At 44.9% G+C, this 24678-nt stretch overlaps 2 protein-coding genes across 2 annotated transcripts in view; one reads left to right on the top strand and one right to left on the bottom strand.

Annotated features, from left to right (window-relative positions):
- Positions 1-7222, bottom strand: part of rbm41 (RNA binding motif protein 41) — a 7822-nt gene extending 600 nt beyond the window's left edge. The window contains exons 1-5 of the mRNA XM_056441677.1: positions 7191-7222; positions 5438-5554; positions 2037-2229; positions 1134-1338; positions 404-864 (exon numbers count right to left, since the gene is read on the bottom strand). Of these exons, the coding sequence (XP_056297652.1) occupies positions 404-864; positions 1134-1338; positions 2037-2229; positions 5438-5554; positions 7191-7198 (984 nt within the window). The 5' untranslated portion in view covers positions 7199-7222. The remainder of the gene's footprint in view (positions 1-403; positions 865-1133; positions 1339-2036; positions 2230-5437; positions 5555-7190) is intronic.
- A 1193-nt stretch (positions 7223-8415) lies between these two features.
- klf8 (Kruppel like factor 8) overlaps positions 8416-24678 on the top strand; it is a 47424-nt gene continuing 31161 nt past the window's right edge. Inside the window, exon 1 of the mRNA XM_056441656.1 lies at positions 8416-8800. Within this exon, the coding sequence (XP_056297631.1) occupies positions 8774-8800 (27 nt within the window). The 5' untranslated portion in view covers positions 8416-8773. The remainder of the gene's footprint in view (positions 8801-24678) is intronic.

Genomic DNA, 24678 nt, shown 5'->3' with positions numbered 1-24678 from the left:
GATCTGAATGGTTATAAATTTGTTATAACAGTTAAAAGTTACTGTGAGGACTTTCTAACTGGTTATGAACCAGGCTTAGTTTAATCCTGATCCTGTTAGACCTCCATCAGTAGTTCAGACCCAGAACCAGGACCTTAGCGGGTCCAGACTGTCAGTAAAATGAGAGGTTTTCCCAAAGAGGCTGCGGTGCTCATGTCGTCCACAGGGGGGCGCCAGAGTCACTCACAGTTTATTCAGATTCAGATTCAACCTGATTGTCACTGCACAGAGGACCGAGACCACGAAATGTTGGTGAGCATCTGACCAGAGCAGTGCAGAGAAGAATATATATATATATATATGTGTGTGTGTGTGTGTGTGTGTGTGTGTGTGTTCTGACAGAGAACTACCATTCCTGATATACCTTGGAGGGGTTTCCCTGCTGGTAGTTCCTGAACCTCGGGATGCTCCGGATCCCCTCCTCCGGTTCGCGGTTCTTCCGGATGTCTCCGTCTGAGATCGTCTCGATCTCCCCTCTGACGGTCAGCGGCCCCCCCGACGTCGCCCCGCCCGCTCCGCGCAGGCTGCCGATTGGCCGGCTTATACCCACGCGTGTCGGAGCAGCAGGCGGCGGCGGGCCGGCCCGAGCGAGCGGCCGTTGTGAAACGGACTCGGGTCGCGGTCGGCGGTCAGAGGCTTCTCCCGATTGGTTGTCGTCTGTCGGCGAGTCCTGCGATTGGTCGGACGCCAGACTGCCTCTCGACGGGTCTCCCAACGCCACCGCCGCCGCCGGTGGTTTTCTCTCCTTGCGGAGAACGTCCCTGTAGAGGGAGTCCATCGGATCAGAGGACGACGCCCCCTCCTGGCTCTCCTGGTTATCTTCATCTGTGAGCGACGACAACAACAACAACAACAACAAGTCGATTTACTCCACGTCACTCGAACAACTTCATGAATCCTCCTGTTTTCATATTTTACTCCTAACAGTTCCCAAAGATCATCATCATCATCATCGTCACCATCATCGTCACCATCATCACCATCATCATCACCATCAAAGTGGCTCAGCTGGAGTTTTCCACGTGTTTTTTTAAACGCTGCACGTGAACTTCACACGTTTCCGTTCTTTTGTAATTATTCGTGGGCGTGTTCACCTCGGTGGTAGAGCGCGGTGAGGAACCCCAGGCGGTCCGTCCCGTGGAACAGCGCCCGTTCGATCTCCATCTCGCGGCGCGACAGCGGCTGGCTGGCGGCGAAGCGCTGCGGCCGCGCCAGGAGCTCGTCACGGGCGTCCATCTTGTCTCTGATCACCTGCAGACGCTGCTGCTTCGCAACTGGAGCCGCGCAGACGCCGTGGGACTGAGAGGCACAAAGGGAGGGGGTCAGACAGCGTGTGTGTATATATGTATATATATATATATATAAAGAGAGACAGTGTGTGTGTATATATGTATATATATATATATATAGAGAGACAGTGTGTGTGTATATATTTATATATATATATAGAAAGAGAGACAGTGTGTGTGTATATATGTATATATAAAGAGAGACTGTGTGTATGTATGTATATATATATATATATAAATATATATATGTATATATATATATATAGAAAGAGACAGTGTGTGTATGTATATATATATATATATATACATATAGAAAGAGATGTATTTATATATAGACCTGTGGGCCAAATGGATATATATATATATATATACATAAATATATTCATATATATTAATATAAATATGTATGTATATATTTATGTATATATATATAAATGCAGTATATATATATATTTATGTATATATATATATATTTATTTATATATAAATATATTTATTTTTAAATATATATTTTTAATTACAAATATATATATATATATATATACAAATACATATTAATATTTTTTGTATGTATTTAAAGCTAGCAAAGAATATATTGCCAATCTCTCAAAAAGTTTGCCAAAGTAAATTAAAGTAAATGTCTCCACGCAGTCAAAAGAGCAGGGAAGCATTATATATATATATATATATATAGCGGCGTCCTTCTACCTTCTCCGGCACGTCTCTGCTCCGCCACAGCAGGATCTCCGTCTCGGTGAGCCCGAGCTCCCGCAGGCTGGCCAGGTCCGTCTCCCCGTCCTGCAGCGCCCGGAACTCGGAGAGGCTCCGCACGCCGGCCGCCTGCGCGCCGAACGGCCGGTAGAGCGCCGCCGGGGCGAAGCACTTCCTCTTGGCGACACATCTGTGTGTGTGTGTGGGGGGGGGGGGGGTTAAAGGCTGTAAATCCCAAATGTTGTTCTGCAATCGGTAATTCGACGACGGATTCGTGGAGGAGTGAGACCTCCGCGCTGCGAAGCCTAACAAGCGTTGGATGGAGAGTTTATTTATTTATTCATGGTCTAAAGCGGCGAGAGCTCCGGTGGGAATAAAAAGCCGCCGGCTCGGTTTACTCCTCGCGCCACTCAGCGGATTGTTTCTTTACCGTCGCGCGGCGACAGTAACTTCGTCTCGTGAAAGTTGAACCGTGGCGAGCGCCGCGTGTTCACAGAGAGGACCTTCAGCTCGGAGCAGTTGGGGATTGGTATTCCTTCTTATCCAGACCGTCTTGCCACATCGGAGCCAAAGTACTGATAATATCCGTCAGAAGGGATGCATTGTGGGGCATTTTTGTACCTAAAATGTGGCGGCACCGGCTCATTTCACGCAACTCCCTCCTGGCAGGTCGACCTGCTCAGGCCGTCCGACCTCCGACCTCCGCAGCTCATCCAGAATAAAGCTGCTGGTCTTCAGCCTCCCGAAGTTCCCCCACGCCGCTCCGCTCTCTTCGTGGTTACCGGTGGAGCAGCAGCCGCTTTAAAACATCGGTTCTTGGGTACCGTGCTCTGAACGGGTCGGGCCCCGTCTACATCCTGGAGACGGTCACGCCGTACACCCCGGCACGTTCGCTCCGCTCGGCAACAGCCAATCGCCTCGTGACTCCGTCACTTCGAGCTAATCACTCGAAATCCAGACTGTTTGCCGTCCTGGCTCCTGATTGGTGGAACGAGCTCCTCACTGACTTTACATCTTCACCCGGAAACTAAAAACACATCCGACTATATCTGGATTAAAACACAGATTAGCACTTCAGTGGCACTTAAATGGCTCTTACTTGTATTATTACTTATATTATTACTTATGTTATTACTTATATTATTACTAGGGCTGTGAAACGATTACAATTTTTAATCAGGTTAATCACAGGTTTCTGTGGATTAATCATGATTAATCCCATATATACATTCAGGGTTTTTCCTGGGTCAAAATGGGTCTTCGGTGCTCCCAAAAAAAACGTCTGTCCGTTGAGTGAGTGATCAGCAGCTGGCCGCTCGGTCCATTCGCGCACCTCACAGTTGCGTATTGATCAGACAAGAAGACACGCTTATCAACTCCAGTGTTTCCCCTCCTATTATAACAGGGGGTAATCTCCACCCGTCACCCTGTAATTTTCGTCTACCCCCCCCCGTCAACAATTCTCGGCTCGCGCGACAGAGCGATGCGTGCGCCGGCATCGAAGCTCTGCGGCGACCGCGATCGACATATTGAGCACCCCTGCATTAAAACATTAAAGAGCCGAGAGTTTTTTTCAGCGTGAGAAATACGATGTGTGGCAGGAGTGCGTGAGCTAAGACCGAAATGCGTGAGTCTCACGCTCAAGGCTCACCAGTGCGCGCGCCAGCATCGGAGCTCTGCCCGAGCCGAGAGAAGAGTTGTTGACCGGGGGAGGGGGGGGGTGCAAGTGACTTTCTTTCGTCCCGATGTGCGTGCACACGCCGGCATCCGAGCTCTGCGGCGCGCGAGACGGAGATCGGAGTCGTGTTAACGCGACACGTAGAGACAGAATGACACGCTGCTGGAGAGACGACCAACAACAGACGGATTGGAAGCTCATTCTGCGCATGTGTTAAATGCGTTAAAAAAACAAAACTAGTTAAACCTGTAATTTAATTAACTGAGTTAACGCGTTATTTTTCACAGCACTAATTATTACTTATGGTATTACTTATGTTATTACTTATATTATTACTTATGGTATTACTTGTGGTATTACTTATGGTATTACTTGTGGTATTACTTATGGTACTTTTGTAGTTCGACTTTCTTAAAGAAATGTTACTATTCTTTTCTTCCAAAAAATAATATACATATATATGTATATACACAATAAATTATATATATATTATTTTTTTATTTATATATATATATATATATATATATATATAAAACAAACAATGTTAATCATCATTGGATTGGAACTAAATTAATATATTTCTATATTTTTTTCTTTCTTTTCTTCCAAAAAATATATATACATAATAATTAGTGCTGTGAAAAATAACGCGTTAACTCAGTTAATTAAATTACAGGTTTAACAATTATTTATTTTTTAACGCATTTAACGCATGCGCAGAATGAGCTTCCAATCCGTCTGTTGTTGGTCGACTCTCCAGCAGCATGTCATTCTGTCTCTACGTGTCGCGTTAACACGACTCCGATCTCCGTCTCGCGCGCTGCAGAGCTCGGATGCCGGCGTGTGCGCACACATCGGGACGAAAAAAAGAGCAAGTGTCACGCATTGAGCGTGAGACTCACGATTCGGTCTTAACTCACGCTCCGCCACACATCGTATTTCTCACGCTGAAAAACTCTCGGCTCTTTAATGTTTTAATGCAGGGGTGCTCAATATGTCGATCGCGTCGCCGCAGAGCTTCGATGTCGGCGCCAGACGCTTCTGTCGCATGAGCCGAGAATTGTTGACGGGGTAGACGAAAATTACAGGGTGACGGTGGAGATTACCCCTGTTATAATAGGAGGGAAACACTGGAGTTGATAAGCGTGTCTTCTTGTCTGATCAATACGCAACTGTGAGGTGCGCGAATGGACCGAGCGGCCAGCTGCTGATCACTCACTCAACGGACAGACAGTGGGAGCACCGAAGACCCATTTTGACCCAGGAAAAACCCTGAATGTATATATGGGATTAATCATGATTAATCCACAGAAACCTGTGATTAACCTGATTAAAAATTGTAATCGTTTCACAGCCCTAATAATAATATATATATATATATATATATATATATATAAATATATATATATAAACTCTTCAGTGGCATTTAATGGCTCTTACTTATGGTACTTTTGTAGTTCGACTTTCTTGAAGAAATGTAACTTTCTGTATTCTTGTAGTTCTGAGTTTGACTCTTGGTTGATTCACTTATTCTACGTCTCTTTGGATGAAAGCTAAATGACGCGCGATGTAACGTAATGTCCAACGCCTAGAAAGAACAAACACAAATACTCGGTGGAAGTAAAATGATCGATTCAGTGAAACAAAATGTGTCCGTAGTTTCGTCTTTGAACTTTCTAGAAAAAAACCGAAGAAAAGAGCCGCGGTGGGCTGGGCTCACCGCTCGATGTCGACGGCGGTGAGGAGCTGCTGCCGCAGGAGGCCGTGCAGCTGGCGCTGGCCCTCCGTCTCCTGCTCCTCCAGCAGGGGGCCGTCGTCACAGGACCGCCGGCTCACTCTGAGGAGCAGGACACACGGGTCACACAGGGGTCACACACGGGGTCACACGGGGTCACACACAGGGTCACACAGGGGGTCACACACGGGGTCACACACAGGGTCACACACAGGGTCACACACGGGGTCACAGGGGTCACACACGGGGTCACACACGGGGTCACACAGGGGTCACACACGGGGTCACACGGGGTCACACGGGGTCACACACGGGGTCACACACACGGTCACACACGGGTCACACACAGGGTCACACACGGGGTCACACAGGGTCACACACGGGGTCACACACAGGGTCACACACGGGGTCACACACGGGGTCACACACGGGGTCACACACGGGGTCACACACGGGTCACACAGGGGTCACACGGGTCACACACAGGTCACACAGGGGTCACACACAGGTCACACAGGGGTCACACACGGGGTTACACATGGGGTCACACACAGGTCACACAGGGGTCACACACAGGTCACACAGGGGTCACATACAGGTCACACGGGTCACACACGGGTCACATAGGGTCACATACGGGTCACATACGGGTCACATACGGGTCACATACGGGTCACAGACGGGTCACATACGGGTCACACAGGGTCACACAGGGTCACACACGGGGTCACACACGGGTCACACACGGGGTCACACACGGGGTCACACACGGGGTCACACACGGGGTCACACACAGGGTCACACACGGGTCACACACGGGGTCACACACGGGTCACACACGGGTCACACACGGGGTCACACACAGGGTCACACACGGGTCACACACGGGTCACACACGGGTCACACAGGGTCACACACAGGGTCACACACAGGGTCACACACGGGGTCACACACTTAGGGTCACACACTTAGGGTCACACACTTAGGGTCACACACACGGGGTCACATACATGGGTCACACACTTAGGGTCACACACGGGGTCACACACTTAGGGTCACACACTTAGGGTCACACACGGGGTCACACACTTAGGGTCACACACGGGGTCACACACTTAGGGTTAAACACATAGGGTCACACACTTGGGGTCACAGAATTAAGGTCACACACATATCCGGTCACACACATGGAGTCTCCAATATCCGGTCACACACATCCGGTTCAGGGACGGACAGCAGCATCACTTCACACATTCAGCTTCTTGATTGTCTGATCCACTAATCCTTTCACTTTTCTTTATGAGACAATAAAGAACCGAAGAATATTTAAATGTGTGGAATCACTCTGGTGGGTGATTGCGGTAACGGTTCAAATAAACGGATAATTTAATAACGATATAAAAACCACCGAAGGACAGGCTACGAAATAAAAGAAGGGAATTAAAGATGACAGTTAACCTGAACTACGGCTGAACTACTTATATTATCACACTTTGGTTGTTTCGATAATCTCTAATGTCTTCAATTGTTATTAAGAAACAGGTACGAGAGATGAACACTTCACGGGAGCCCGCGGAGATATTCAACGTTATACGACCTAAAAAACGTTTTTAAAGTCTCGTTTATTGACTCGTAAATAAAAACCTGCGAACAAAACACGAAGCAGCGACGTTAAAAATGCCCAAATTATTTTAAATGTACTAAAATGGGACGTTAGTAACTGACTGGATTTGTTTACCTCTGCATGCTTTTGTCTTCCGCTTCCGCTTCACGGACTTCCGGGACTGAGGGATCATGGGAAATGTAGTGCCACCTTCCCCCTGAACCATGAGACGTGTATTATTGGTTCCCACCTGAGGAAAAATAATGTAGCAGCATAGATTATGTGGTGGTTTGAGGTTTAAAAAATAAATAATAAATAAATAAAATAAAAGCACGTTTATTGTAGTTAAAAGAAATACAATACATAAAAAATGTTTGTGGTAAACTGGTTGTGTGTGTTTCTTTTCATCTGTTTGGCTGAATCTCTTTCTCTCTCTAATATATATATATATAGAGAGAGAGAGATTTATTTTTATATAGACCTGTGGGCCAAATATATATTTATATATATACATAAATATATACATATATATTTATATACATATTTATGTATATATATATATATATATTATAGATATATATAGTATATTATATATCTGTAAATGCAGTATATATATTTATATATATTTGTGTATATATATCTGTATATAGAGTATATATATAATATATATATATATATGCTGTATATACATAAATATATTTCTATACATATATATATATATATATATATATATATATATATTCCCATTCAACCTCTGCTGCATGTGTTTTTCCATGTTGTGACACATCTGATGGAGAATAAAAACCTCTCTGTGCACCACACCTTGCTCCATGACGAGGGGTGTGGTTATACGCCTGCGTCTCTCATCGCACTTGGCGGCCTTCCCTTCGTGCGCGTGCACGGTGTCATATCAAAACGTAATGCTGCAAAGCCTATACTGGATGTAGACTCGACATCCCCCCCCCCCCCACACACACACACACCCTCCCCCCACCCAGCTGGAGTGTCCTCAATTAGCCTGCTGACTGACGTCATAAGGTGACATGGGCGCCGAGCGGTAAGCCGCTGCAACACGGCGTGCATAGATGGCCGGGTCGGCGTGCAATTTAAACAATCCCTCTTCCACATGCACACGCTCCTTCTTCTTCTTCTTCTCCTTCTTCTCGTGCGCGCGCTCGCCCGGCGCGAGGTGTCGCCCGGTGTACGGCTGCGCTCCGCGCCTCTCTCTCTCTCTTTCTCTCTCTCTGCAGGGCTGCGCAGCTCCTGACTGACAGAGAGATGAGGGGTGGGGACGCAGGGTGGGGTCACAAGCAGGGAGAGGCGGAGGAGGAAAAGGCAGAGAGAGAGCCCAGCCCTTGAATACACGGCAACAACACCGCCGTCAGAGAGAGAGAGAGAGAGAGAGACCAAGAGAGAGAGAGATACGTAGAGAGAGAGAGAGACTGGCTGCTTTTTTTGGAGGGAGCACAGGGAGCCTTCGACGCTGCGGATATGAACTGAGCAGAAACGCTGGAAGAGGCAGGGACCGCGTCTCCTACATCCCCGACACCACCACTGTAGAAGGTGGAGCGCTAGCCCCCACCCCCGAACACAAAACCCTCCTCTCTCTCTCTCCCCCCTCTTCGCATTGAGAGCTCTACCCACATCCAAAACAGAGCCCCGGCCGAGCCCCCCCTCCCGCCGCCGCCGCTCCACCTCCACCCGCTCCGGCAACCGAGATGCACACGGAGACCCGTAACAAGAAAGTAAGTGCGCGTTATTGGCTTCACGGTCAATGAAATAAACAACAACAACAACAACAAAGATGTTAAAATAAGACCTCTAACTGCTGCGCGCGAGCTGTCGGCTCAACATGTGACGGAGACGAGCGTCAGTGTGGGGAACAGTTACTCTGTCTCCTTGGAGACGGGCGGCTCGTTTTGCAATTAGAGGAGGGGGGCGGGGGGGGGGGGAGTTTAGCAACATTGTTGCATTATGAGGAACGTGTCATGTCCGCTGTCAATACGGAAGCCCCTCTTCGCGCGTGTGTGTGTGTGTACGTGTGTGTGTGTGTGTGTGTGTGTGAGGTTAGTTCAGGTTCAATTTGAAATGCTCTGTGATCCCTGAGAGGCAGGAAAGGAAACGGAAGGCACAGAGCTGCAGCTTGGAGGACACCATCTTAGCTTTTAAAGGGCCAGCAACCCTTTTATTAAAAGAGCGAGAGAGAGAGAGAGAGAGAGAGGAAGAGAGGGAGAGAGGGAGAGAGGGAGAGAGGGAGAGCCCTGGGAAGCAGCCAGGTGCACTGCCTGCAGCCGCGCTGCACGAGCCCTGACTGCCTTTTAAACTCCGTGAGGCTGAGGGGTGATCTTCAAAAAGGTGAATCCATAACCTCAGATTGTTCTGCGACACAGTCGCTCCAGATGTGTTCATTTCACCTGTTGTTGTTGTCAAAGTTACAGTTTGGAACGCAAATGATATGTTCCTCATAAAGAAGTGACCTTCGACCTGTACAGTGTGTGCGTAATAACCAATGTGTGTGTAATAACCAATGTGTGTGTAATAACATGCACAAGACCACATACTGCAGCATCACTTTTTTAAATACAGTTTTTCTCCCTTTTTAATATTTTACTCGTCTAATAATCTCTACTCTTCAAGGGCTGCGTCTGACAATTATTTCTATATTATTTATTCACGTATTTGATTAGTGTGTGTGTGTGTGTGTGTTACTTTAACTCTTGTGTTGCCTTCGGGTCAATTTGACCCGATTCAATGTTTCACCCTCCTGTCGCCTTCGGGTCAATATGACCCGATTCAATGTTTAACCCTCCTGTTACCTTTATATTTACTAACATATTTTACCCTTGAGGTCAATATGACCCCAGCTATTAAAATCTCCAGAAAATTATTAGAATTAATATTGTTTTCCAAGTTTAAGTGTGAGGTACTTTATGTTTGTTTGTTGACTCCCGAAAGAACACCGACATTAAACATTGAATCGGGTCAAATTGACCCGAAGGCGACAGGAGGGTTAAATATTGAATCGGGTCAAAATGACCCTAAGGCAACACAAGGGTTAAAAAAAACACATTATTTTTATATAATATAATGTTAGGACGTAGTAAAATCAAATGGCCCTCCCACATGTCTCCAAACCCCTGGAAATATTGATTTAACAATTATTTAAAAAATACTTTTGCTTGATTTAATTAATTGTGTTTTGTTTTAGACTTTGAACTTTTTTTATCCTGCAAACATGTTCACGATGTCGGCGAGTGGCAGTGACGGAGCTTTGCCAAGGTGGTGGTGCTGGTGGTGTTTATGGCCCGGCAGCCTGCTGCGCCCTTCTGTTGGCTGCTTCCCTGCTCTTTTAACTGCGTGGAGACTTTTACTTTAATTTAGTTTGGCAAACTTTTTACACATTAAAAAAATATTAATATATGTATTTGTTTATATATATATATATATATATATATATAAAAAAATATATTAAAAAATATATATATTTATCTATAAATAAATATATATTTATATATATATATATATATATATATAAATATATATAGCACCTGCACGACTGTCAGTGTTTCATCTGAGGGACATTTCGTCCCCATGCACTCAAAAACTAATATCTTGGATTTGGTGATCATTTCCGTGCCGCAAGACCGGGCGGAATAATTCCAGGTTTTTAAAAAAACAGAAAGTCAAAGCAGCAGGAATGGAAATAGATAAAAAAAATAGGAAGCATAAAGAACTGGAGAGCATCGCACGTCAAAGAGTGTTTATGACTTGAAATGCATGTCTGTTTGCATCCGCGTGTGTTTTCCTTGTAAAGTGGAGGCCGGACTTATATTTCTGTCCAATCAGGGCCCGTTTCTTCACTTCCTTGCTCTTGGATCTGTGTGTCAGCTCTCATCACGCTGTGAGGAGACGTGCGGGGAGAATGTCTCTATGCTCATTTAAAAAATTTATTCATTTATTTCGATGGCGGCTGCCTGCTTCTCTCTCTCCGCTCGGGTCCTATTGGGCTCTGATCATCCTCGGGTCCGTCCCCAGAATGCCGGCGCTGCGACATCTTCTTTCCTTTTTTTTTTGAAGTTGAAAGACTTTCTCTGATTTTCTTTTTTCTTCTCTGACATGAAACGCATCGCTTCCCTCTGTGGTGGAGAAGATCTTTTTTCTCTCTCAGCGCTTTCATGAATCAGAGCAGAGAAATACACTTTAATAAAGGCACACCAGACACAATACATCTGTGTGATGTTGTCCACAGGTAGGATGGACCTCACAGGTACCGGTTTTAATTGTGTTCTAATTAAAGTTTCCACAAGGCTCTTCTCTCTTTCTCTTGTTCCCGCTCTGACCTTTGACCCAGATAAATGTTTTTTTGACGCCGTGGGAGCGGAAATCAATTTCCTCCCCGTCAACACGGAAGTCTGTGCATTAATGGAGGCGTAGTTAACTGATCACAGGGCAGTGCCTCTGCATCACGGAGGCACAACTCAGTGTGTGTGTGTGTGTGTGTCCGGGATCAGCTGGGCTGTAGACGTGAGAGTAGGGTCAGCTGTACATTCCTGGGCAGGACATCCGCAGGAAAAGGCCCTTCATGAATAGTGTGTGTGTGTGTGTGTGTGTGTGTGTGTGTGTGTGTGTGTGTGTGTGTGTGTGTGTGTGTGTGTGTGTGTGTGTGTGTGTGTGTGTGTGTGTGTGTGTGTGTGTGTGTGTGTGTGTGTGTGTGTGTGAGTGTGAGTGAGCTGATGCATCAATGATTAACTATGCTGAACAAAGTTTGATCCAACCACTGAGATAGTGGATGTTGTGTTGAAGTCTTAATATCCCGTTCTGTCAAGAGAAGTCAACGCTGAAGTGTGTTAAAGCTGCATTCTCTCTACTGACCTCCAGTCGGAGACTCTGGTTGTATAGAAGTCAATGTGTCATGTGTCAGCTGCATTCTCTCTCCTGACCACCAGGGGGCGACTCTGGTTGTATAGAAGTCTATGCATCATGTGTTAAATCTGCATTCTCTCTCATGACCACCAGGGGGCGACTCTGGTTGTATAGAAGTCTATGCTTCATGTGTTAAAGCTGCATTATCTCTCCTGACCACCAGGGGGCGACTTCTCTGGTTGTATAGAAGTCTATATAATTATTCTACTTCTCTCTTGATGTATTCCCTCAGTAAACATTGTAAACATGAGTTTATGTCTCAGTCTCTAGTTTCAAGTCTTCTTCTATACAGCATGATGTCATCATTTCATACTTTATGGTAATTTAGAGTCACACAGACCATGAAGCAGGGGACGCTTTAGGGGCGGGGCTTAAGGTGATTGACAGGTCTCTAACAGAGTCCCTACGCGGCGCCTCCTCAGTCCAGATCTGGCCGCCAGGTGACTTCATCGGCTTCGTGTCCGTCGACGTTTGGGAGAAGCGACTTGATGAGACTTGTGGAAATGAACCATTAGTCACCGTCCTCCTTTTGTGTACCGTGGTTACTGTTGCACGGCAATACATGAAACCTGTTCCCTCTCTCCTCCTCCTCCTCCTCTTCCTCCTCCACTTCCTCCCACTGTTTTAGGACTCCGACTTGAAGTTAAAACTTTTCCGAGTGCGATTAAAAAAACAAAAACAATTAGCCCGAACGCAACTATCCACGTTCGTTTATTTGTCCCTTGAACTCATTTGAATTGGCGCTTCTCAGATGTCGCAGCGTCCCTGAATGCCTCAAACGCACGATATTTGCTAAGTTGCTGCATTCCAGCTGAAAACAAAGAAAAAACTTTACAAGAGAAAGAAAAAATCTATTCAGAAGTTATGCATACACATGACATCTCAACTCATTTAAATTAGTTTGACTTTCAACTCAGTTGAAAGAGAACCGGTTTGTTTTGGGCTCTCGTGAAGCAACAAGAGAACATTCAGAGTGCAAAATAAAGTTTTTGAATATGGAAATGTATTCATATTCATGAAGTCATTTGACCAGATCAGTGGGGGGAAAAAAATCAAATAATATACAAAAAAATCTGTGATTCGCTGCAATTATAATTTTATATTATTTGTGCGTAGTGAAACCGAACCGGACTAAATCGAAACAAATATCAAAGCATCGATGTCCCTCTGATTCTCACCGGCGCTCTTAAAATATCGATGTAAATATCTCTCTCAGACGTTTCTGTGTTTTTAGAAAAGAGAAATAAAGTTCACAGGAGTGCGGGGGTCCGATCAGATCTCACGGAGAGACAAACGACGACACGAAGATTCACAAATACATTAAATTTACAAACGCACGCAGGACTATTCACAAATACATTCCAATGCACACGGAAATAAATCACGATTTATATAAATGGAAAAGAGAAATCACAAATATATTCATGCATTTCTCTGTGGTTTGTCTCTTTGTTTGTGGAGGTATATTTATTTATTTGTGGATCGCACTGCGTTGATGAGACTCCTCTGTGAGTCTCTCTGGTGCGTTTGCAGCTATGGAGACGGATCTCACCCCCAACAGGAGAGACATGCGCCCATTTCTAAACCCACAGATGAACTAGAATGCATTGCAACTGATGAACGGGTGGCGGAGTTTTTTGTTGTTGCAAACTGTCACTTGTTTCGTCACTGGGAGAAAAAACAAAAGAAGAAGAAATAAAAGGAGAAGACGAAATAGAAGAAGAAGAAGAAATAGATGAAAAAGAAGAAGAAATAGATGAAAAAGAAGAAGAAAAAATAAAAGAAGAAATAGAAGAAGAAGAAGAAGAAGAAATAGAAGAAGAAGAAATAGAAGAAGAAGAAATAGAAGAAGAAGAAATAGAAGAAGAAGAAGAAATAGAAGAAGAAGAAATAGATGAAAAAGAAGAAGAAGAAGAAATAGAAGAAATAGATGAAAAAGAAGAAGAAGAAGAAATAGAAGAAGAAGAAATAGATGAAGAAGAAGAAGAAATGATTCATGTATCGTGGTTGCATTTTATACTGAAACCAGCTCACATTAGGGAGGTGGAGGTGGAAGAGGAGGAGGAGGAGGAGGGATCTAACGAAGAACCTCACGAGAACCCGGCACGCGCCCGGCCGTCATGAATCGATTCTCCGTGATGGCGTTAACCGTCCAGAGGTGGGTTTGTAATTTAGAAGCTGGCGCGACCCGGAGACGCTGAGGCGCTGCAGGAGGAGCTGTAAGTGTTTTCCAGGTGGCGAGGAGGAGGAGGAGGAGGAGGAGGAGCGAGAGACGGCTCGCTGCACTTTCCATTTTTCATTTTATGCGCCGCTCGCCTTATTTCAGGGTAATTTACGTCGTGTGCAGCTGCACAATAAGCTCCTCGATCAGCGGCGGGAAAAGACGAGAGCAAAGAGACGGGAATGTTTCAGCAGATGTATTTATTTGTTGGGGTGATTCTCGTGTCGGGTGGAGGAACCACCCAGCGTGGCCACCTGATGGCGGGTTGTTTACGAGGGAGATAAAGGAGCGCGAGGTATACGAGGACGCGCTGTGAGGAACGGGCCGGGGTTCACAGGGGTCATCACAGGGGTCATCACAGGGGTCACTGCAGGAAGTGGGGAGAGTAAGCCAAATTAATTCAATTTTATTTCTTGATTTTAGAGACACGATGAAATAAGTTGTAATATACAACTATCTGGTGAAACATATATATTCTTTTATGAGTCTTCATCCTGAAGGTGACTCCAGAGCTATAGATATATTTTCATATGTTTTTTAAATTATTTATATTTAAAGATATATATATATATCTTTATATATAAATAACACAAACAAAATATTTGTTTATATATATATACAATATATTTATTCATGTATATATATATATATTTATGATATATATAAATAAATAAAAAATGTTATATAAAATATAATATATATATAAACAAATATATATATATATTTATTATTATATATTATATATATATCATAACTATATATATATATATAAATATATATATAAACAAATATTATTATTTATATTTAAATATATACTGTATATATTATATATAAATAATTTAAAATTGTTTTTATGAGGTGGAGGCCGCTGTTCGATCCCCGCGTGACACGTGAAGTCGTTATTTGAACCCAGAAGACGTTCTCAGTCGACGCAACTAGAGTTGTTGGAGGAGTCGCGTCTCTTTTTATTCTGTTTGCTGTCCTCGCTCCGGCCGGCCGGCCTCAGGGCTTCAGAGATATTAATAGACACCGTTTACATGGCCACGGCTGATTCTCCTCGCCCTAGTTCTACCTTTTAATGTCCGAACCTTTTGAAGCCGTCAGACACACGTCAGTTTCCTCCAGCTGCCGCCGACCGGACCCTCGATGTTCTCCATCAAGAGTCTCGGAGGTCAGGGAATCCAGACCTGGACCCAGGAGGGTTTGGGCCCCCGCTGCACACCGTGGTACGCTGAGGCCCTCTGGACTCGGCTTTGAGAAGTTATGTTCTGGGATAAATACTCGGCACCGCAGCCGGACCTGTACACAGAATAGTTCTGGGTGGGACTCTGCCGGCTCACATTTACGGGGGTCCAGTTGGAGTCGTGATCCGTTGATGGAGGCTCCGCTGCGACTCCTTCTCTATTACAGGCCTCCTCTCCTCCGAGGCGACGCCATTAAAGAAAAGCCCGGTCCAAAAGTACCACAAGAAACATTCGAATCGCAAAGAAAGAAAAGAAAGAAAAGAAAGCTTTCTATTTATTTAAAAGAAATGTAAAAGCACCGTGCCATCATTTTCAAATGTCAGTCTATAACACAAATATCTTAAATTTAAGGATGCAGCTAATATTATTATTTATTTTTATTAATCAAATTAATTCTTTGATCAATAAAATATTTTAAAAATTGTGAAATTGTTGGTCAGAGCCCAACATGGCAGGAAAATATTCCAGATTAAGGAAACTGGAATCAAATAATTTTGCGTTTCTCTGCAAAAATAGAAATTAAACTTAATTAATTAATTAAAATAGTCGGTGATTCATTTTAATAGTTCACGAAAAGTTTAATGACTATATTTGCATCTTTTATTCAATTCACAATGATGGGAACGGCAAAACTCAAGCAGCCGGTCGCCATGAAAACCCTAAATTTGATTTGATTTGGAGTTTACTGCCAGTTTAATCCGAGTAAACGACGTCCATGGAGGCCGTTAAAATACAACACGTGCATAATAATTATAATATTTGGTGTTTTTCGGCGTCTCTTCTTCTGTCAATCACGAACATGGCAAGAGACGCAGACGGATGATGGAGACGAGGGAGTGAGCAAGGTGGGGATGGAGTGAAACTACACACTCTTGTTTACACACACACACACACACACACACACACACTCTGAGGTTCCTTGGAACAGCTTGGCCGGCCCAGCAGCCATCTGTGTTGACTATACATTGAAGTGACAGTTTAACTCTCGATGTGCTAATCTGTCGTCCTTGTATGTTTTCGAGGTTCTGGCATCATCGCGGTTCTCCGGTTCTCCTTCTGTTTACAGCGGAAAAACAAACTGGAGTCCCGGAACACGGCGCTTTTCTGGGAGAAGCTTCCAGATGGGGAGTTTCAACCTGCTTCAAGGTTCAGGAGTTTATTGTTCTTTTTTTCCGGTTTACAGGGGAAGTGAAATTGAGTCCCTTCAGTGTAAATCTTGTAAAAGTTAGTATGACGATTCTTATTTCATTTAATAAATACAACACATTATTAAATTTAAAATAAATAAATACATAATTAGAAATATAATCGATTAATTTAATAAAATCCCGTAGAATATGAAATGTAAAAAATCTAAACAACCAATTAATTTAAACAAAAAGGATTTGGAAATATTTCCAATCAACTTAAACTTCAGAAAAACCTTTTGAATGAAAGCTTTTACTGTGAAAATAACACAGGAAGTACATTTATTTTTGGATTATTTTAGGTCGCCAACATGTGTCGTCGCCATTAAAATACACAAAGTCAACTACACAAGATGAACACATCAACTGTGGTTTCATTTCAGACTAAATTGCAGAATTAAACTTTTCTTTTCTTGGGCATGTCGGTGTCCGGAGGACGGAAAACACGTTAGAGAGAGAGAGGGAGAGAGAGAGAGAGAGAGAGAGAACTGACCTCCCGGTTCATTCATTGACCAGTTCAGCTCATTGGCTTGTTTGCTTGTGACTGAGTGAGTGCTTCACTGACTGTGTGAAAGTGCACTCTTACTCACACGCTAGATGCGTGTCGAGGGGCCGAGGAACACGCGTGTAGATAGATAGATAGATAGATAGATAGATATATACTTTATTAATCCCCAAGGGGAAATTTGTCGTAACAGTAGCAGCACCAATAAACTAAACACACAAGAATAAAAAATAAAATATAAAATAAAATATAAAAAACAGGGATGAAAGATATAGATGTATACAAGTATACAAAGTAAAATATAAAATAAAATATATATGTATATATACAACATATATGCATACACAATACTAATGACAAATTAAATTAAATATAAAAATATTAAATATAGACAGTGTGCAAAATGCAAAGTGTGTGTATGTGTGTAGTGTAAATAAATGAAATGTGTGAAGTGCAGATCAACATAGTCTAAATATTACGATCTGGCAAGAGGTGATCTGTTGTAGAGCCTCATAGCCGTCGGCAGGTTCTCCTGTATCTGTCCTTGTGGCAGCGGAGCGTGAGGAGACGTCTGGAGAGAGTCCTCCTCTGTCCCTGTAGGAGGTGTCGCGTGTTTGACCCTCGTACCAGACCGACGGTCACCGCGTTGACCCCGAGACCCACAGACGAAGATTCACCATGGTGAGATTGTTTTTTGTCTCCCCTTCCCCAAATAAATCCGTCATTGGATCAACCGAGACCTCCGTTGATCTGAGCGGCGACGCACTCCGACCGCAAAGGAACGGCGTTCCAGGTCGTAAAGTCGGGGCGAGTTCGCCGACACAAAGAAACCCGACGGCGGCGTTATTCTGTTTCACTTCATGTCGTGTTTATGCTTTAAAGTCCTGAAGGTCATGAACGTGTCTTCAAGGAGATTTTCAGGATTTGAAGGTCGACAGGAAGTGCGTCGTCTCCGCTGCGAGCGCCTTGAAGCTTTTACTTTAATCACCGGAAGCCGATTGGATGAGCGGCTCACAGCTGCAGCCACGCCGACGCGTTGGCAACGTCCACACGCCTGTCGACCGGCTCTGACCTCTGACCTCTGAGGGCTTTGGACCGACGCCCCTTGAAAAGTTTAAAGATTAGAGAACTCAGAAGTTTGGAATCTGTGAATGATGCAACAACTCCAGAGTCTAAGAGGTCTTCACACGGGAAACCCAGAGGAGGAGAAGCGTCGGTACTGGATGTTCAAGAGAGGGGAGAGAGAGAGAGAGAGAGAGAGAGGGTGTGTACGTGTGTGTGTGTGTGTGTGTGTGTGCGATCCTTATTGAGCGTAGCTGAATGTGTGCTTCTGGTGAGAATGTGTGACTGAATTATGTGAATGAGGGGAGAGAGGGGCATGTCGAGAGAGTGTGTGTGTGTGTGTGTGTGTGCACAGACACATTCTTCTCCTGAGAATGTTTGCTGCTTGCCAGTGTGTGTGTGTGTGTGTTTGTGTGAGGATATTGACCATGTCACCTCAGATTAGGTCTTGATGCGGTGGTGGAGGGTGAACCCCCCCCCCCGCCCCACACACACACCAACTACGCCACTGTCATGAAGGGGGGGGGGAACCCGTAGCCATGGCAACCGCGGCCTTGCTGCCAAAACCGGCCACAATGAAAAGAAAAGGGGGGGATGGGGGAGGGGGGAAAGATAGGGGAGGGAATAAAGGAGGAGGAGAAGGAAGGTGGTGAAGGGGTGGTGGTTGAGGTGGGGAGGGTGTGTGTGTGTGTGTGACAGAGGCTATGGCACTGATAAAGAATAGTGATGATGATTAGAGATGCACCGATCAGGTTTTTGGTGCCGATCACCGATCACTGAAATCAGTATCTGCCGATCCGATAATACCGATAACCGATCACGGTGTCGATTGAAGCATTCTATTTATTGTGTAGCATTATTGCCTTGGACTATGAGGAAATACATATATAAAGCAACTCAAACATTAAAGAAATTACCGATTTCTTTAAACATTTTGGACTTTTACTTTGAAAAATGTCCTAATTGATACATTAAAATGTATTGATTGCTATTGTAGGGGATTGCAGATATGTATGGAACACATCTGCATCATTCATTTCCTGGAACTCTTGCGGAAATCTATATACAGGACTTTTCTTAACATACAAAAGTCAGACTTATTTTTATAAACTCTTCCTTGGTACAGTAAAAATGTTTTAATGTTAGCATAATTTAAGCTAAATCTCAGAAACGATCTATAAAGATACAAAATCAGTTCATTGTTTACTTTTATATGTTAGTGTATGATTTGTCGACATCTTATTTTGAAAAACGGATGTTGTTTCACGTGGTTCTTTCCGCTAACTTTGCAAAACCGGATGTTGTCACTTAAATCCTTCCGCTAACGTTATCAAAACCCTCGCGCGCTCCAGATCGAATGCGTTTACCGTGAGCATCAGTCTCTAGGGGCAGACATGTGAGAGTCGGCTGAGTCGACCCAGAGATTCAACTCGGGGGACGGGACGCCGCCGGTGGTGAGGATCCTCTGACCTCTCACTCTGCGGCTCGCCGGGCGATCGTCTCCGTGCGCGCGATTGAAACGTCTGATAGTTCTCGCAGATGTTACGTCATCTGATCGGCCGTTTTGAGAACGCCGATCAAAACCGATAATGGGAATATCGGCCGATATGGATCGGCGCCGATCAGATCGGTGCATCCCTAATGATGATGGTGAGAGGAGATGATCAGATAATGAGGTCAGGGTTTCTAGGATTAACACACACACACACGCACACACATACGCACAATTTCTTCGGAGAAGTTAAAAATATCTACTGTTTATTTTCACACCAATGAAGCTACTTTTGGATTCTTTAACTGGAATTGGAAACGGTGTCAAAAGGTGATGAAGGCCAGATTCTTCATCATCATCATCATCATCATCATCATAAAAGATCTCTTGAGATTACACCCGCCGGTCACTACAGGCCACGCCCCTTAACCCTGCTCGGGATACCTGGATGTTCGTCTGTGTGACATTTGTGTTTTTTGACGTAGTGACGCGACTGACGATTCATATCTGGGTCTCGGACGGTCAAGGTGTCACGGTGTCAAGGTGTCAAAGTGTCACAGTGTCACGGTGTCAAGGTGTCACGGTGTCAAAGTGTCACGGTGTCAAAGTGTCACGGTGTCACGGTGTCAAGGTGTCACGGTGTCAAAGTGTCACGGTGTCAAAGTGTCACGGTGTCAAAGTGTCACGGTGTCACGGTGTCAAAGTGTCACGGTGTCAAAGTGTCACGGTGTCAAAGTGTCAAAGTGACACGGTGTCACGGTGTCACGGTGTCAAAGTGTCACGGTGTCACGGTGTCAAGGTGTCACGTGTCAGTCAAAGTGTCACGGTGTCACGGTGTCAAAGTGTCACGGTGTCAAGGTGTCACGGTGTCAGTCACGGTGTCAAAGTGTCAAAGTGACACGTGTCAAGGTGTCACAGTGTCAAAGTGTCACGGTGTCAAGGTGTCACGGTGTCAGTCAAGGTGTCACGGTGTCACGGTGTCAAAGTGTCACGGTGTCACGGTGTCACGGTGTCACAGTGTCACGGTGTCACAGTGTCACGGTGTCAAAGTGTCAAAGTGTCACGGTGTCACGGTGTCACGGTGTCACGGTGTCAAAGTGTCAAAGTGTCAAAGTGTCACGGTGTCACGGTGTCACGGTGTCACGGTGTCACGGTGTCACGGTGTCACGGTGTCAAAGTGTCACGTGTCACGTGTCACGGTGTCAAAGTGTCACGGTGTCACGGTGTCACAGTGTCAAAGTGTCACGGTGTCACAGTGTCACGGTGTCACGGTGTCACGGTGTCACGGTGTCACGGTGTCACGGTGCACCAGAAGCAGAGCGTTGAGGACGCAGCGGTTCACTTTATAGGCTGCAGAACCGAAGGAGCTGGGCTGCTGCTATGTGTAGAGATTCACTGGTGGGGGGACAGGATGAGGAGGGGGGGGGGGGGGGACAGGTGAACGAGAGGTCAGCTGAGTGCCGGGACAGGTGGGGGGGGGGGGGAACCCGCTCGCGAACCTGACCTGAGGACACAAAGAGAACAACAATGGCGCCGCGTGTCCAGGAGGTCGTGAACGTCTCGGCCTCATTACCCGCTACAGGTGGTGAGACGTTCAGGGTCCACACAGAGACGGGAACCCTGTGTGTGTGTGTGAGTGAGTGTTTGTGTGTGTGTGTGAGTGTGTGTGCATGTGTGTCTATGTGTTTGTGTGTTTTTGTGTCTATGTGTCTGTGTGTTTGTGTGTCTTTGTGTCTTTGTGTCTATGTGTTTGTGTGTCTATTTGTCTTTGTGTGTTTGTGTCTATGTGTTTGTGTGTCTTTGTGTCTGTGTGTCTTTGTGTCTTTGTGTCTATGTGTTTGTGTGTCTATTTGTCTTTGTGTGTTTGTGTCTATGTGTTTGTGTGTCTTTGTGTCTATGTGTCTGTGTGTTTGTGTGTCTTTGTGTCTATGTGTCTGTGTGTCTATGTGTTTGTGTGTCTTTGTGTCTATGTGTCTGTGTGTTTGTGTGTCTATTTGTCTTTGTGTGTTTGTGTCTATGTGTTTGTGTGTCTTTGTGTCTATGTGCTTGTGTGTTTGTGTGTCTTTGTGTCTTTGTGTCTATGTGTCTGTGTGTTTGAGGTTAACTCGCCAACAAGCGCTTTGGAGAAGTGCTCTGACCGCAGTGTGTGGTGGGGCCGTGTGTGTGTGTGTGTGTGTGATATGTATTTAACTTAGCTCAGAGTACACTAACTTTGTCTAGTGTGTGTGTGTGTGTGTGTGTGTGTGTGTTTGTGGATAAAGAGGGCGTGTAGCGGAGCAGTGACTGCAGCTTTGCGTCAACAGGGTGTGGTGTGATAACAGCCAGGAAGCTCTCTCTCTCTCTCTCTCTCTCTCTCTCTCTCCCAGATGGAGACACACCCTGTGTTTCCTCTTCTCTCCGTCTCACACCTGCAGCGGCGTAGTTAGTGCGTCTCCGCTTCGGGAACTCTGGCGGAAGGAGACAAAATACTGTGAAGCGGCTTCAGCGACGCAGGCTGGCCGGCTGCCAGCGAGCAGCATCTGGCCGGCCGAGCAGCAGCCAATCAGCTGCGAGACGAGGCGACTGACAGAGCCCCCCCACCCCCAAGGGACAGAAAATGGAGAAAACATGCACGAACAGGCTGAAACTAGACAACAACAACAACAACAACAACAAATAAGAGACACGCATTTATACACCCGAAGGCCTGAGTGTGACGTGGAACCTGGACAGGAAGAGGAGCGACATCTCCCCCCCCCCCCTCTGTGAGGAAGCTCTTAAAAAAAGTAGAACACCAAGAATTTGTTTCAAATATTGAAATAATTCACATAAATGTGGCTCGCAGTTAATTCACGTCAAATCATAAAGAAATACGATTTCACCGAATTAATCCCAAAAGCGTCGTAAACCAAAGTGCTTCTCATAAAAAAATGATAACAGCGTGATTTCATTTTTAAAAGGACAATAAAAAGATTATTAATAAAAGAGCAAACAAGACGAATATATGTGGAGCATAAACGGGGAAAGGAGTACCTTAAATGTGTGTGTGTGTGTGTGTGTGTGTGTGTTACCTGACAGTGAACCAGCGCTACTGGATTCTTCAATTATTTTCCCGTTGGCTTTATGGAAGCATTGTTATTGGTTGTAATTTTAATTGTTGAAGTGGTACTTCCTGTTACGATGACACTAAATACATTTTGCATCAATAACAATAATTTAAGAAATGGCCACGCAGCCCCCGAAATTACAACGGCCGCTCTGAGAGAAAAAAAAAAGAAAAAAGCCAAATTATCAAAACATGTAATTTGGTTTGTTCAAGCAGAATGAATCACGAGTCGCTTTTTATGGCAACTAAATCAATTTAATTTCACACCACTTATATTTATCCGTCACTTCTCTTCTATCTCTGACTTCTTCTGCCTGCATGTAATCTCTTCTTATTATTTCCAATAGAGGCTACAGTGCAGCAGCCGTGACCTTTGACCCACAGACAGTTTATCAGAAGTGACACGAGAGGGCGGAGCTAAGCACCGCCAAACTCTCAGTCACTCAAAGTGGACAACTCGCCACCTGTCTTAGTGACCTGTCAATCACCTTAAGCCCCGCCCCTAAAGCGTCCCCTGCTTCATGGTCTGTTTGACTCTAAATGACCTTAAAGTACTAAATGATGACATCATGCTGTATAGAAGGAGACTTGAAACTAGAGACTGAGACATAAACTCATGTTTACAATGTTTACTGAGGGAATACATCAAGAGAGAAGTAGAGTCATTATATAGACTTCTATACAACCAGAGGAGCCCCCTGGTGGTCAGGAGAGAGAATGCAGCTGTAACACATGAAGCATAGACTTCTTTACAACCTGAGGGGTCACCCCCTGGTGGTCAGTAGAGAGAATGCAGCTTTAAGACACTTCATCATCGGCTTCACCCGGCAGAACCGGAGGTTGTTGTGACCCATTGACCCTTAAATGCCTCGTCTGTCGTTATGGACTCGTTCCTCTGACAGGCAGCAGTCAGCTGTTGTTGCTGTTGTTGCTTTTCTATGCACTTTGATCCAACTCTGACGGTTAGCTACTGTGTGTGTGTGTGTGTGAGAGAGAGAAAGTGGAAGAAAGAAACGTTTCATGTAATCCTTAAATATCTGGAAATTGGTGTAAGTTCAAATTGATCCCGTTCCTCCAGACGGCGCTCTGTGTTTCCCACGTTGGTGTTGCCATGCAGCAACCCCGTTGGATTTAAAATGTCCCTACCTTCATAAAGATGTCGTCCGATCCGTCCCGACACGGTCCTGCAGGAATGGACTTTGTCGTAGTTTTCTACTTCTGCTTTTAACTTCTATGAAACGTCACTTCACATATAAACTACCACAGCTCTCGTTTCCTTCATCACACTGAGGGTCATGCAAGGGTCAGGGTTAGGGCTTGGATAGGGTTAGTTTTTAGGACCCTGGCCCTTTAATCCTTGTGTTGCCTTCGGGTCATTTTGACCCGATTCAATATTTAACCCTCCTGTCGCCTTCGGGTCAATTTGACCCGATTCAATGTTTAATGTCGGTGTTCTTTCGGGAGTCAACAAACAAACATAAAGTACCTCACACTTAAACTTGGAAAACAATATTAATTCTAATAATTTTCTGGAGATTTTAATAGCTGGGGTCATATTGACCTCAAGGGTAAAATATGTTAGTAAATATAAAGGTAACAGGAGGGTTAAACATTGAATCGGGTCATATTGACCCGAAGGCAACACAAGGGTTAAGAGGCGGTGGTCCCTCTCCTCAGCTGACGGAGGGGTGGAGGCAGTGGGTGCTATCAGGGAGTGGTTGGTTGGGGACCGGAGATAAGTGTGTCCTCTCTGTGTGTGTGTGTGTGTGTGTGTGTGTGTGTGTGTGTGTACCAGCATGCCACATTAACTTATTAAATTATTTTCTACTTTCTGAATATATTAGTAATGAATGTTGAGGTGGTAAAGACGCCACTGGGAGAGGTTAGTGACAGTGGTGAGAGGG

Source organism: Pseudoliparis swirei, chromosome 3, assembly GCF_029220125.1.
Source record: "Pseudoliparis swirei isolate HS2019 ecotype Mariana Trench chromosome 3, NWPU_hadal_v1, whole genome shotgun sequence".
Taxonomy (NCBI): domain Eukaryota; kingdom Metazoa; phylum Chordata; class Actinopteri; order Perciformes; family Liparidae; genus Pseudoliparis; species Pseudoliparis swirei.
This window is presented reverse-complemented; position numbering and strand designations above follow the sequence as displayed.